Source organism: Pollicipes pollicipes, unplaced genomic scaffold (assembly GCF_011947565.3).
Source record: "Pollicipes pollicipes isolate AB1234 unplaced genomic scaffold, Ppol_2.1 Scaffold_4881;HRSCAF=5763_pilon_pilon_pilon, whole genome shotgun sequence".
Taxonomy (NCBI): Eukaryota; Metazoa; Arthropoda; class Thecostraca; order Pollicipedomorpha; family Pollicipedidae; genus Pollicipes; species Pollicipes pollicipes.
Window position 1 is genome coordinate 18062086 of NW_023596576.1, and position 13952 is coordinate 18076037.

A 13952-nucleotide genomic window follows, 5' to 3' on the forward strand; every position below is an offset into this window, starting at 1 on the left:
CGGCACACTGCACAGGGTCAGGCGAGGGCCTCACCAGAGCACTGGCAGCGTTGGCAAACACGTACAGTCGGGCAGGCAGTCTCTCATGGTAAGCGGGCCCCCAGTGTTCCCCGGGACAAACAAGACCTCCGTCCAATCTCATGGGGGATGGATGCGCGCCCCTGACGCCTCGCCAGAACCACGCATTCCGTGCAGCTGTCCGCCTGTGACGTCACCTGAGCAGGAAGAGCAACGGCCGTTCATGGGGACACGATCCGAAGGGGTCCGAGAGGAGTTGGCCGTCGCGCAGCCCAGCGCACTGAGCGCACGCCCTCGATTGGACAGGTCAGCCGCAGGGTAGCCCAGCCGGGGCCGCACGCCGAGGCCGGCGGAGACGTCCGCGATCAGCCGCGGCGCGTGGGGGGCGAAGGTCAGCACCGACTGACAGGTCAGTGGTGACAGCTACACGGGCACGGGGAAGGTCAGCACCGACTGACAGGTCAGCGGTGACAGCTATACGGGCACGGTGAAGGTCAGTACCGACTGACAGGTCAGTGGTGACAGCTATGCGGGGCACGGTGAAGGTCAGCGTCGACTGGCAGGTCAGCGGTGACAGCTACACGGGCACGGCGAAGTTCAGCATCGACTGGCAGGTCAGTGGTGACAGCTACACGGGCACGGCGAAGGTCAGCATCGACTGACAGGTCAGCGGTGACAGCTACACGGGCACGGTGAAGGTCAGCATCGACTGACAGGTCAGCGGTGACAACTACACGGGCACGGCGAAGTTCAGCATCGACTGGCAGGTCAGCGGTGACAGCTACACGGGGCACGGTGAAGGTCAGCACCAACTGACGGGTCAGCGGTGGAAGCGGTACTGGGAGTAACTAAGGTCAGTGCCGACTGACAGGTAAGCGGTGACAGCTACACGGGGCACGGTGAAGTTCGGCATCGACTGACAGGTAAGCGGTGGAAGCGGTACTAAGGCCAGCACCGACTGACAGGTCAGCGGTGACAGCTATACGGGGCACGGTGAAGTTCAGCATCGACTGACGGGTCAGCGGTGGAAGTGGTACTGGGAGTAACTAAGGCCAGCACTGACTGACAGGCCAGCGGTAACAGCTACACGGGGCACGGTGAAGGTCATCATCGACTGACGGGTCAGCAGTGGCGACGGTACTGGGGGTGGTGAGGGCCAGTACGGACTGTTCCGCCAACAGTGGTGATGGCAACATCATTCGGCGAGGGCTAGCACAGAATGATGAGTCAGTTACGCTCCCCACCCGGCTGGAGGACTGTGTTGGAAGCTTCACGAGACACGGGACAGTCGTCATGTGTCTTAGAATCCTGTCACGCCCTATCAAAATAATCAGATGGATTCATCTAACTGCATCATATCAGAGCACAAGCCAAGTGAACTTGGTCATAAAGTTCATACGATACGACATTTCTCACGTTCTGCGCAAGTGTGCAGTTACTCGAATCTCGCCTGCCCGTAAAAATCCAGCGCACAAAATACCTTGTCCACTCTTTAAGTCACGCAACGTACTTACTAATTAGATGTTAACGTTGTCCGATGGTAGTCTGGGATACTTACCCTTAACTCTGACGTTATATTTGGTCACTCGGGAACGGGCCATGCTCGAAGATACACACTGGTACTTCCCACCATCCTTTTTCTACGGAAAAACGAGACTAGGTTGCCATTTCAAAAGCGTTTTGAGGAGTAAACTAACAAACACAGATAACGTTTAGTAGCATGAGTAATGATGAACGACTTTCTGACATTTCATGTTCAGTCTGCTTCTCATCTTATCACCACCTGCATCGATGAATGTTGAGAACTGGTCAGCATTGGGCTAATATCGCAATCACCCGGAACAACCGCCAACAGCGTTAGTTAAGCAGTGTTGCTTGAGTTAGGTAAGCTGTATCAAACTACTCATTTCTGAATCAAACATGCTCATTACTGCTCGTATCGGCGCACCACACATACGCGCACGGTTTCACATAGTTCCGTCCGCACGTCCGAAAAAGGTATCCCATAATATAAACTCAAATCCAATGCTTGTACCGGTCTCTATCTACATTTATGACCACACTTTCAATCTTCTCCAGTTACATTTCGACCAAACGCAAATGCATCGATCGTCAGGTTCGGTTGACAACGGCCCTCATATGACCATGACACTATCAATGACGCATAATTTACGCTACTTCTACTGCATCCTGCACATACCGCTGGTCTCTGGGCCCGCCGCTAGGTGCCGCACCTGCACTTTGCCGAGGACTAGCTGGGGGCGGCGGCCGGCCGGCCGGCCGTGTCGCAGCCACACCGTGCTGAACACCAACGGACCGGCCGACGGGCAGGTCAACGTCACTGACGCGTCCACGTCCACGTCCACGTCCTCAGGGCCGTCTGCGTCTGCGGCGCCTCTGAAACGGCGCGGTCGAACGGTGCACGTGCAGCTTCGGGTTGCCAGCCGTGGAAGCGGCGTTTTTAGGCTACAGAAGAAGCTCAGGCACCTTTCTACCCGGTGACCGAACACCTTCATATCGAGTCTCTTATAAAGAATAATTAATTGAAAAGTAGAGCAGTTCAGTGCTCGCGGAGTTCCGACCAGAATGCCTGGAATCCAATGGTTTCAAGCTTGATCACTAACCTCCATACTCAAGCACAATGGTTACAACGCCTCTGTCTACACCAATAACCTTGCACCTCGACCGTCTCCAATCATCTTTACACCCAGCGCCGGAGCACGGATGGCCGCTGTCCCCCAGCCGTGCCCACCACCGACCAGCAGCACCGCACCCTCCGCCCGCCCGCGCTTACCGTTCACCCGCAGACTGAAGAGCTTGCGCGCCGTGCCGGCCCGGCTGGCCGCCACGCAGACGTACTGCCCGGCGGCGGCGGCCGTCAGACGACGCAGCGTCAGCGCCTGGCCGCCTTCGGCGAGCGTGTCCGGCTCCCGGAGCACGTCCTCGTCCTGCGGCAGGGGGGCGCAGCGGTGGGGCGAGGCGTCGCCGGTACCAGCGTGTGCGCGTGTGCGGCAGGGCGGCGCAGCGGTGGGGCGAGGCGCCGCCGGTACCAGCGTGTGCGCGTGTGCGGCAGGGCGGCGCAGCGGTGGGGCGAGGCGCCGCCGGTACCAGCGTGTGCGCGTGTGCGGCAGGGCGGCGCAGCGGTGGGGCGAGGCGTCGCCGGTACCAGCGTGTGCGCGTGTGCGGCAGGGCGGCGCAGCGGTGGGGCGAGGCGCCGCCGGTACCAGCGTGTGCGCGTGTGCGGCAGGGCCGCGCAACAGTGGGGCGAGGCGTCGCCGGCACCAGCGTGTGCGCGTGTGCGGCAGGGCCGCGCAACAGTGGAGCGAGGCGTCGCCGGCACCAGCGTGTGCGCGTGTGCGGGAGAGCGTGCGCAGTTGCGCACGCGCCTTTGATATTGCGTGTGTACATGCATGCGTACAAGTTTTGGTTGCGCGTGCCTAAGTGTGCGCGTGTAAGTCACATGGGAACGGTGGAGATTTAGTGCAGGAGTCAAATCTAGGGAATCGGACCTGGAGGCTAACAGAATTGCACAAGCCATCAGACTTTGTGTGAAGAGCCCTAATAAGCCAGCCGCAGTGCTTGGTCATCGAGTCCACCCTCTCCCGAGACCTCGTCACCGACCTTGTACCAGGTGATGGTGGGCGGCGGGTGGCCGGACACAGGGCAGCGGAAGGTCACAGAGCTACCCTCCCGGGCCAGCACGTCCTCGGGCTCCTCCGAGGCTCCCTCTATGAACGGGGCCACTGCAATCGGGAGACGGGATGATGAGAAACGCGCGCGCAATGATGGGCTACGTCTTAGCAGAAGTTCGCCTGGTTTCGGACCTTGGTTTGCATATGACGCTGCAGCATGACAGGTTTCTGACATGCAGAGAAAGCGCTAATTCGCTTCCTTGAAGTGTGCAGTGGATTGCCTCAAAAGCTTAAGAGAGGCTTAATCGCACCCGGCTCCGCATCGAAAAAAGGACGTTCGCTCTTAGCAAGAATCTGACGCAAGAAGAGCCACGCTCAGCATTAGTCCCACCAAATCAATCGTCGCCGGAAGCCAAGGGCGGATCCAGGGTTTCATCAGGGAGGGGGAGGGGGCACGCAACATTGTGGGTTCATTGGACTTTGGGCCCCCTCCAAAAATATTCTTGCATTTCGGTCATTACATTTCTAAAGACAAGTCACATAACCACACACACACACACACGCACACCACACACACGCACACACACAACACACACCACACCACACACCACACACACACACACGTATATATATATATATATATATATACATAGGTACGTATATATGTATTAACTTATTCATTTATTTACTAAATACGGAAACCCATCTTAATGTGCATGGCCTTATAAAGCTAGGCGTACTACGCATGCATACACATAGAATTCACTCACTTTCTACAGACCATGTTCAGTGCTGTGATTCTAAGGCTAAGTGCTTCGGAACAACGGGCAAAAAAACCTAAGCTAGCTGCTAATAACCATCCAAACCAAGCATAGGCTTAGTTCCTAGTTCATGGTTTTTACGGCTAGCCGGCTGGGCGATGTAATCAGTTGATGTCTGATGACTAGTACGGAATTTTTCCCGTTATAAAGGAGTACAGCATATTCTAGCATTCTAAATATGTTAAGAATGTGATGCACTGGTATAATAAGTGTCACACACTCAATAGCTAATGCAAATGACACATACAACGTCGTCGGCATGTAAGATTACGTTTGGCAATTGCACGTAAAAATTCATCGGTGCATATTCGGCTACTGCCTAAGGCGAAGGCGCCAAGGCCAATAGGGACGGAACCTGAGTGATCATGGGTGCCGTAGGAGAACAACACAGTGGCTCCCGTCAACAAGTATAGGGTACTCAGTGCAAGCAAAAAGAACCCAAGACCAACGTGGTGGGCCCCCAAACGATCGGTAGTGCCTCGTCAGGCTGACATATAATGCCCCGGCCAGAGCACAGGACCCTCCGAGCAGAGGGGAATTATCCAAGACCATAAATTAATACCACTATGCGATCAAGAGTGTGCAGGCAAACAACAACGAGCAACACGAGCCCCGATAGGAGTGAAGAGTCCTCCGCAACTGAGACCAAAGGGAGAGAGCCCTCGATCAAAGTAGATGGTCCCTGAGCATCGAGTGTTTCCGTGCCTTACCTTATAAAAGCCCTAGCAACTGCACAACGCCCTTCAAACAAGTAGGGAGAGCCCGAGACTTAAATGAAGGGCCCCTGAACAACTGAGTGTGCCCTGGCATATGGGGTCCCGGAAAAGGCGTAAAGAGCCTTTCGGGCAAATGGGGAGAATCCGCGGAGGAAAACCTGATCGATCAACGATGCTCAGGCATGGAGGCAAATAGCGCCCCAACAGCATATTGGGCCCTACGAGAAGATACAAAGAAATCAAGGGCAACATGGAAAGCTCCTTAGCAATCAGATGGACCCGGCAAGTGGACATATAGGGCCAGGAAACCAACAGTGCAATCGCTCTATACAGCGCAATGAGCACCAGAAATTCCCCGAAACAACACTTTCTCAATCAGCAAAAAACGAACCTGGTCTGCTTATGAACTCTTTACTTTGGCTAACAATTGCTTTTGGTCGTCTGTAGGCCCAAGGACATCCAGTTTTGTTGTAAGAAAGCTGCGTCCGGATGGACGGTTATGGGCCCCTTCGGAGCCTTTAGGTTCCCTCGGCGTGGTCCGTAGGGCATGGTCCCGTGTCTTCCCCCCCCCCCCCCCAACCCCTCTGCATCCGCCACCGGCCCGAGCAGCTCAATAGATACAGTTCGCCAAGAACATAGAACTATCCATTCAAAAAAAGAATACTCACGACAAAATGATAGAATTTGCCCGCGCAGCTTATCAGAAGGGACTCGAGAAGAACGTAGGGCCCTCCATTCAAGTAAGAAGTCCCCAAAACGCAGTGCGGAGGGTTCCGAAAGATGGAGTATACCCGACCAGATTATCAGGTGGCCCAGACGGGAGTGTAGGGCCCTAAATTCCAACATCAAGACCCTATGTGAACGGCCCCCGGACAATTCAGTGTGGCCGAAGCGGCGAACAGATGGGGTCCCCGACAAATACGTAGGGCCATCCACTCGGATAGAAAGTGCCCAAGACGCTATGTGGGGGGGGGGGGGGAAGGATGTGCGAGTGTACCCGAGTAGGTCAACAAGTGGGGCTCCGGTAAGAGCGTACGTTCTTATACGTTCAAGAACGTACGTTCGGCCTTCCGTTCAAATGTGAAATACCCATGTCACGATGAAGAGGGCCCCGAATAATCGAGTGCGCCAGAGCAGGTTGATAGATAAGGCCCCCGAAAAGCGCGGAGGGATCTCCACTCAAAAAGTAAGTACCTAAAACCACATGTAGAGGTCCCCTACGATCGAATGGGCCCGAGCATCTTATAACAGAAGGGGCCCCGACATGAGCATAAGGCCCTCCATTTAAATAAGAAGTACCTAAAACCCGCTGCGGAGGGCCCCCGAAAGATGGAGTGTGCCCAAACAGGTTATCAGATGACCCCGATAGGAGCAGAGGGCCCTAAATTTAAACACTAAGAAGCAATGTACAGCCCCCCCCCCCCCGAGCAATCCAGTGTGGCCGAGGAGGCGGACAGAGGAGCCCCCCAAGTGTGCAGAGCCCCATTCAAATAGCACGTGCCCAAGGTCCAATGAAGAGGGCCCCCCGGACGATTAAATGTGCCCGACCAGATCATCAGATAGCCTCCCCCAAAAGCGTAGGGCTCCCACTAAGAAAAGAAGCACCCAAGACCCAGTATGAAGGATCCCCGAACGACTGGTGTGAACGAGCAGGCCATCAGATGGTCCCCGACAAGAGTGCAGGGCTCTAAGCAAGCGACAGAGAATTGGAAGCGTTCTAGACCAATGGATAGGGCCCGTGAACATATGGCAAGTGTGTCGGTAGGCTAAATGAGACCCATGTAAGGGGCCGCTGAGCAACCGAGAATGCCCCGGCAGCTCAAGATATGGGACCCCGGCTTAACCCCACAGAGCCTTTCTGGCGAATGGAAAGTACATGTGGAAGGGCTCGTGATTGACAAGAGTGCCCCGGCACGCGAGCAGGAAGGTTGCCAACAACAGCGCAGGGCCCTCCGAGCAAATGCAAGGAAATCAGGGGCAACGTGGAGTGCTCCCTAACGATCGAAATGATTCTGCAAGTGAGCACATAGGTCTCCTGAAACAGCATGGGGCCCGTAGACAGTGCAATGAGGCTTTAAATTTCCAGTTCACAACTTTTATAACAATTGGTTTTTTGACTTCTCATAAGCCCTTTACTTTCGCTTACAGCTGTTCTTGGTCGTCTGGAAGTCCAGAGATATCCAGTTTTGTTGCGTTTTGTGTCTAAAAAACTGCACCTGTTCGGCCGGCGACGGGCCCCCTCGGAGCCAATGGGCCCCTTCGGGCTCCAAGGGGGCCATGACCCCGTGCCCCCTCCCCCCTCTCTGGATCCGCCCCGACCAGAACCCATGAATGGTGATACAATGGTCCCACAGGTACAAAAACGCTGATAAGGATCCGTTCATGCGACCCTTCAGTGGAAGCCGATCCCTCTCACCGAGGACTTTGAGAGCCGACCGTCCCCGGGCCGAGCCAACGAAGCTCGAGGCGACGCAGGTGTACACGCCGAGGTCATCCAGCGAAGCGGCGGCCACCAGCAGCTCGCCGGTGTCGGCCACGTGGGCGTAGTTACCGGATGTGGCACCAGGGGGCAGCGCGATCGCGTCGTCGCCCGTGTACCAGACGCGACTGCGGACACGATCGCATACACGCTAGGAGATACACTCAGGCTCAAAGCCACGCACTGTGCGAGGTAAGCCTAGCCCCATTCAGCGTGACCCGCCCACTGTAAATCTTTCTGCCAAATGTTTAGGATACAGGCTTTGGTGGCTTAAGAAAGCAATCAAGCTCTGTCATACGCACGTTATACTGCGGATGAGGCGTGCAGTATGATCCGTGCCTGACGATGCACGCGTCTGTTGTTTTGTCGTGCGGTATCAGACGGAAACAGCGCTGTGGGACGTTGTAAATCGAAGCATCGCGAGCTGTCTCACGTCCACACTCTTCGATCACCTCTACCTGCGAGGCATACTGTCCCGCACTGCACCCGCGCACGGCGGGGCGAATGGGTAGAGTCGAAGCCGGAAGCTGACAGTGCTTCTAACACAAATGCTGCGGACGCCTGAATTTGCATGACACGACTTCTTCACGACATAATTTATGATGCGAAGACTTCTTATGCATAAACTTCGACGTTAGCAGTAATTGCATTAAAGTCCTGCCGTCGAGTCAGTCGAAGTAGACGCTCGAGCCCGCTGAGGATTAGCACAGACGGGCATCGACGCAGCTACACGGAACACTATGCCTTCAGAGTTCACTGGACCAGCGCCTGCCGCCTTACAAGGTTACGCCACCGTCTGACACCACCGGCAGGTGCACAGTCTCACGTCACCGCCGCGTCACTCACGTGGGCTGGGGGTTACCGTCGATGGCGCAGGGTAGGCGCGCCTGCTCGCCCGCCTGCACCTCCACCTGGGCGGGCACGGCCACGGCCGGCCACGTGAGCACGTCCAGCGAGAACGCCTGCGTGGCGTTGCCGAGCGCGTTCCTGGCCAGGCAGGAGAGCTGCTCGGCGTCCGAGCGGCGCACCTCTTCCAACAGAAGCTCGCGGGCGGACGGGAACTGGCGGGCAGCGGCGGTATGGGGGGTCACAGCGGAACGCCGTGGCTGGGCGGCCCGGCAGCGACAGCGCGGCCCCATACATGGCTTCGTGTTGATGTTGACCGAGCTGGATAACATGCCTGCAATTGTATTGCAGCTGTGGTCGTTAGATTTCGTGGACGTTTCTTTTTTTGGAAATACAATTGTTTGAATGGTTTTGATTAGTGGGTTTCGGTTTTGGGCAACTGATGAACATAGCATGCTGAGTGTACCCTGAAGCTACTACTCAAGCTGTGTCGTCCAGGTTAAAGGATAACCTTGCTTCTGTCCTTTCGTCAAACAAAAATGCAGAGGGTTTTACGCGTCGCACAATGCTGCGATGGGCTGCCGTGTTCTTTATGAACGTTGATAGACTTCACAAATAGTAGCCAACGCTCCACCTGATGTGTATGAGCCTTAATTAAATGGTCCTGACCAAAAACGAACGTGAATGACCACCCTCCGCTGAGGAAAGTCAGCAGCCATGCATCTTTTGTACCAATCTGAATGGTGTTCAGCAGGATCGCCCGTGACTAACTGGATCCCATAGCAGCCGGCGGCCATCTCACCTTAATGCGGCCGGTCTCAGCGACGATCGGCCGCGACTGGTTGAACCAGACGACGGTGGGCGGCGGATTGCCCTCCACCTGGCAGAGCAGAGAGACGGGCAGGCCCTCCTCCACCTGGACGGGCCGTGCCAGCTCGTCCGCGGAGGCCGTCAGCCGAGGAGGGTCTGCCGGTGCCGGCCGCCCGGTGACCGCACGGCGGCGCAAGCCACACCGCTCCCGCCGACAACCCAGGCCAGGCCGGAGTGACGCACTTGTTGAACAGAGGACTAGAAATTTGATTTGAAAAGAGAACAGCGTGGAGCGGCGGTGGCACGCGTTGTAGGTTAGAGGGATGTGCCGCAACAGCCCAGAAAATCATTGGCTACTAAATGGCCGTTCATACAGCGGAAAATAAGGTCAGATAAAAGAGCTAGAATTATTTCATAATGTAATATATTAAATAGCATCAAGCTGCTTAAAGAGCCATGAAACGAGCGTTCCTTCAGTGAAAGATGTTCAGATAATGCCAGTATAACGCATGGCTAACGTGGCGCACCATCCCCTCAAAGCTCTTGTGGATCCTAGCAGGCCTTACACACGCTGAACCAGTCTCTTTATGCACGCACAAGTGCATGCGGCACGCTCACACTCTGACACTCGCGCGTGGACTGCTCCAGACCACTCACAGACGACGTCGAGCTTGAACAGGTACTGGACGGAGCCGGCCTGGTTTTCGACAACGCAGGTGATGTCGCCGGCGTCGCTCGGCACCGGGTACGTCAGCTCCAGCTGCAGGTCGTCCACCACGTACGCGGCCCCCTGCAGGGGCTCCGAGCCGTGCAGCCACTCCACCGCGTACTCTGCCAACAAGGGCCGCGGGCAGAACTGCTGTCACTCCGCTGCGTGCACTGGGCACGGAGTCAGGCCCGGGACAGCCGTCATCATACCGCGCACTCTAGGGTGGGAGCGTTAGAATGCTGCGACCGTTCCACGGTGCTTTCTGGGGAAGGGAGCCGATTACAGCGGCCACCACATCGGGTACTCCGGAATTAAATATTGCAATCAGATATGATTCGCTGCACCGTTCCAGCCGCCCCATCTTTCGAGTGTTGTCGTATTGCAAGTGACAGATGTGGGCCCGGAGGTGCCGCCCGGAAACGCTGCGCCGAGAGACGCTGCCCGGTGTCCCCGAGCTCACCTCCCAAGAAATCCGTGTCAACCGGACAGTCGAGCTGGATCGGAACTCCCACTGGAATCTCCATCATTTCCTCCGCGGCGCCGAAGATCTCGAGTTTCGGCACCTCTGGCCAGGGGAGAGCGCGTCAGCTGACTAGTCGCCCAGTCCACGGAATTCCTAACTCCGACAACACTCCAAGCCGCATGGGCACGAATGACGTCAGGAGACAGAGCTCAGATATGCATTAAAAGGATGCGTCATTGTGAGGCGTTCAAATGGAGTGCATGTGACACGGATGTCAGTTTATCTGACATCAGCTAAAAAACAAACAGCGACTTTCAAGCCGATAAGAAGTGTGCACCTCACACCCCTCCCTCCCATCCCATCCCCCACCCCCCTCCAGTCACCACTCACGCACCGATGAAATCGACGTCGATGACAGCCCTGTCGGTGCCGGCGGGGCTCTTGGCGAAGCACTCATACTCGCCGCGGTCGAAGTGCGTGAAGCTCTGCACGGTCAGGCGGCCGCCGCGAGCGCGCACCAGACCCTCGGCCGTCACCTCCTGGCCGAGCCGGTACCACGTGATGCCCGGCGGCGGCTGACCCGTGACCGTGCACTCCAGCACCAGGTCGTGACCCTCGGTCGCCACGGCCCGCTCGGCCAGCGTGACGCGCGGCGGCTCTGGGGAGGGCACGGGCCGACGCCGATCATCGTGACAGGTACTGGGTTCTGCATCGGCGATTGCAACTGCACAGGTCATTAACACCGACGCCGCTGGTGGGACCAGGGCAGGTGAGAGTACTCGGAGCAGACCGCCACCCAGCTGCAGCGGCGCGTCAGTCGAGAGTGAGGGGCGGCTGAAACTCGGTCCATGGTATTCGTTGAAGACCTGACATCCAACTACCATCGTCAATGTCATTGGGGTTTTACGGCGTGCTTAGCTGCCGAGGATACATGATGTAGCTTACCTTACACCCTGACAGGGAAGACGGACACCACAGGGAATCGAACACCCGTACCTCTGGTTTCCAAGACGCCCAGCGTAACCATCACAGTATCAGTATCAGTCTGAAAAAGGACATGCGTCTCTCTGTGTTCGACCACGAGAGGCCAAGAGTGACCACTTACTCACCGCGCAAGCTAACAGGAATTAACCAGAACTCACCGAAGATCTGCAGGCCGAAGGGCACCACGAGCAGACCAGCCGAGTTGACTGCGAAACACGAGTAATTGCCTGCGTCCGATAGCTCCACGTCGCGCACCGTCAGCGTGTTTCCGTCCATCGTCATCTGAAGCCGATCATGTCGCTGTTAGCTGATCACACAGTAGCGACAGCGTATGCTGGCGATGATGAAGCCGATCATGCCGCATGCTGTTGGCGCCGGCGCCGTCCTCACAGCAGCCGTGCCAGAAGCATAACAAGACGTTGGATCAGCCGTCTCGTCTCGCGGCGGGAGAACGGAGCCTAAGAGATGATATGGGTGCTAGGCATGTGAACGTTCGACGCTGCACTTCGATATGGTGGCAACACTCAGGGTGGCAGCTGGGGTAGCGACAGCCAAACTTCAACCGGGCCACGTCCGCCGCGGTAGTCAAACGACCGTCACGTTTACAAAAGCAGAGAGGTGCCCCGTGTTAAGTGAATTCGCCTTTGCACCGATGTGCTACGAAACCCCCAATGCTTGCATTCGTGAACGAAATAAATTTGCTGTCGTTGTACTCATGGTCTTTTTGCTGACCTTGGCCACTTCCGGCTCCAGCTTTTCCCCGTCCTTGTACCAGGTGACCAGGGGGGCGGGGTGGCCATCAACATCGCAGACCATGGTGGCGTTGGCCTTTAGACGGGCCTTGACAGAATACTCGAGCTCCCGCCTCAGCTTCGGCAGCGCTGCGATGGAGACCGGCTCACGTCATAGCTCGCCCCGTGGCGCATTCCGGTCATCGGCCAGGTGAAACGACAGCTATGCTCACCAGTGAGCTAAGATACCACACCGAAGCCGCATCTCAGCAAGCTGGGGAGGGCAACATGAGCCAAGCAACAACATATCTTGAGTCCAAAGTGAATTTTGATTTGACATGCATCTATGGAGTTAAATTGATCGTCCTTGCACCTTCACCGCCATGCCAGCTCGCGCCAGGCAGATACCACAACCTGCGCTATGCCCAGACGCGACTCACAGTACACGAGCACCGTGTAGACGATGCTGTCGTTGCCGACGCCGTTGCTGACGTCGCAGCGGTACTGGCCGCTGTCGGTCGGCTGGACGAAGCCCAGCTGGAGGGTGGAGTCGCTGGCGGCGTGCGCCACCTTCTTCACTGCCTGGTGGGAGGGGAGGACGAGAACTCACCGGGTCAGCCACAGACGGCAGAGCTCGGACTGAACGTCGTGCAGTCGGCGTCGGACACGCTGACTACGGCAGCAGGTGAGCGGACTCTGGACTGGAGAGACAGTGCCATGACTTGCACATGATGAAGTCTCGGTTGACCCAATGACATCCTCTCAGGACAATGTGCAGCCTGTCCTTCACTGAACTCTTCATTTCAGGTCCAGAGCAGGGTCAAGTGGGAATTTACCGTATCTCCGTTCTGAGTTCAGAGAAGGCTTCGATGGGCTCACAACGACCTCTTCGCCCCGGATCCAGAGCAGAGTACCACGAATATTGCTGGGCCTGGCACTGACCTCTCCGTCGCGGGTCCAGAACAGGGCCGGCTCCGGGTTGCCGGACGCGTGACACTCGAGCTGTAGTTCCGAGTCGTTCGGGACCTCCACTAGGAACGTGCCGTCCGGGTCGGCCTCCGCCTCTGCGCTCGGGTCCGCTCGCGCCGGGGCTGCGTGCAGGCACGGGGTCAGGGCCGTGTCACAGACCAAAGGTAGTGACCTCAAGAGGGGTTGACCACTTTTCAGCTGTAGTCGCGTTCTTTAATCGTCGAAAGACTTGAGAAAGCTCACCAAAAACATGTGCCACAGATGCATTTGTCGATCTATGCAATAAAAGGAGCGAAACAAGCGGCGAGCTTGACCTACGTACAAAAATTAATAATGAAAGTGATGCGCAACCGCCGACTGGACTTACTCAGAACATTGACGGTGAATGTCTGGGAGTCGGTGCCGGCCTCGTTAGCGGCGCGGCAGGTGTAGTTGCCGTCGTGGTCCTCGTCCGCACGCAGCACGTGCAGAGTCTGACCCCCGTCCGTGAGGTGATACAGGTCGGAGAGGGACGGGATGAACGCAGACCCGTCCTGCCGCGCAAACGACGCAGCGTTTGAAGAGTCTCTATCTCGGTGTTAAAATGCGGAGGGCGATTTGGCGGACTGGACATTCACTCGATTCAAGTAGGGCTAGCATTTTTAGCTGTACAACTTTTCGGAAGAAAACGGGCAACACTTGGTTAGTTTTTAAATCGGTATATTTATGCCATACTGATGATTTATTGCCATCGTGGAAACCGGACAGGACAGGAGACTGAGTAGGAGAATCCCT

At 56.5% G+C, this 13952-nt stretch overlaps 1 protein-coding gene across 1 annotated transcript in view; it reads right to left on the reverse strand.

The window, feature by feature from the left end:
* LOC119100071 (hemicentin-2) overlaps window positions 1-13952 on the reverse strand; it is a 38835-nt gene that overhangs the window by 2581 nt on the left and 22302 nt on the right. The window contains exons 35-46 of the mRNA XM_037223186.1: window positions 13546-13711; window positions 13152-13300; window positions 12650-12791; window positions 12211-12359; window positions 11637-11760; window positions 10889-11152; window positions 10492-10596; window positions 9980-10153; window positions 9315-9478; window positions 8513-8727; window positions 7604-7794; window positions 3640-3761 (exon numbers count right to left, since the gene is read on the reverse strand). Of these exons, the coding sequence (XP_037079081.1) occupies window positions 3640-3761; window positions 7604-7794; window positions 8513-8727; window positions 9315-9478; window positions 9980-10153; window positions 10492-10596; window positions 10889-11152; window positions 11637-11760; window positions 12211-12359; window positions 12650-12791; window positions 13152-13300; window positions 13546-13711 (1965 nt within the window). The remainder of the gene's footprint in view (window positions 1-3639; window positions 3762-7603; window positions 7795-8512; window positions 8728-9314; window positions 9479-9979; window positions 10154-10491; window positions 10597-10888; window positions 11153-11636; window positions 11761-12210; window positions 12360-12649; window positions 12792-13151; window positions 13301-13545; window positions 13712-13952) is intronic.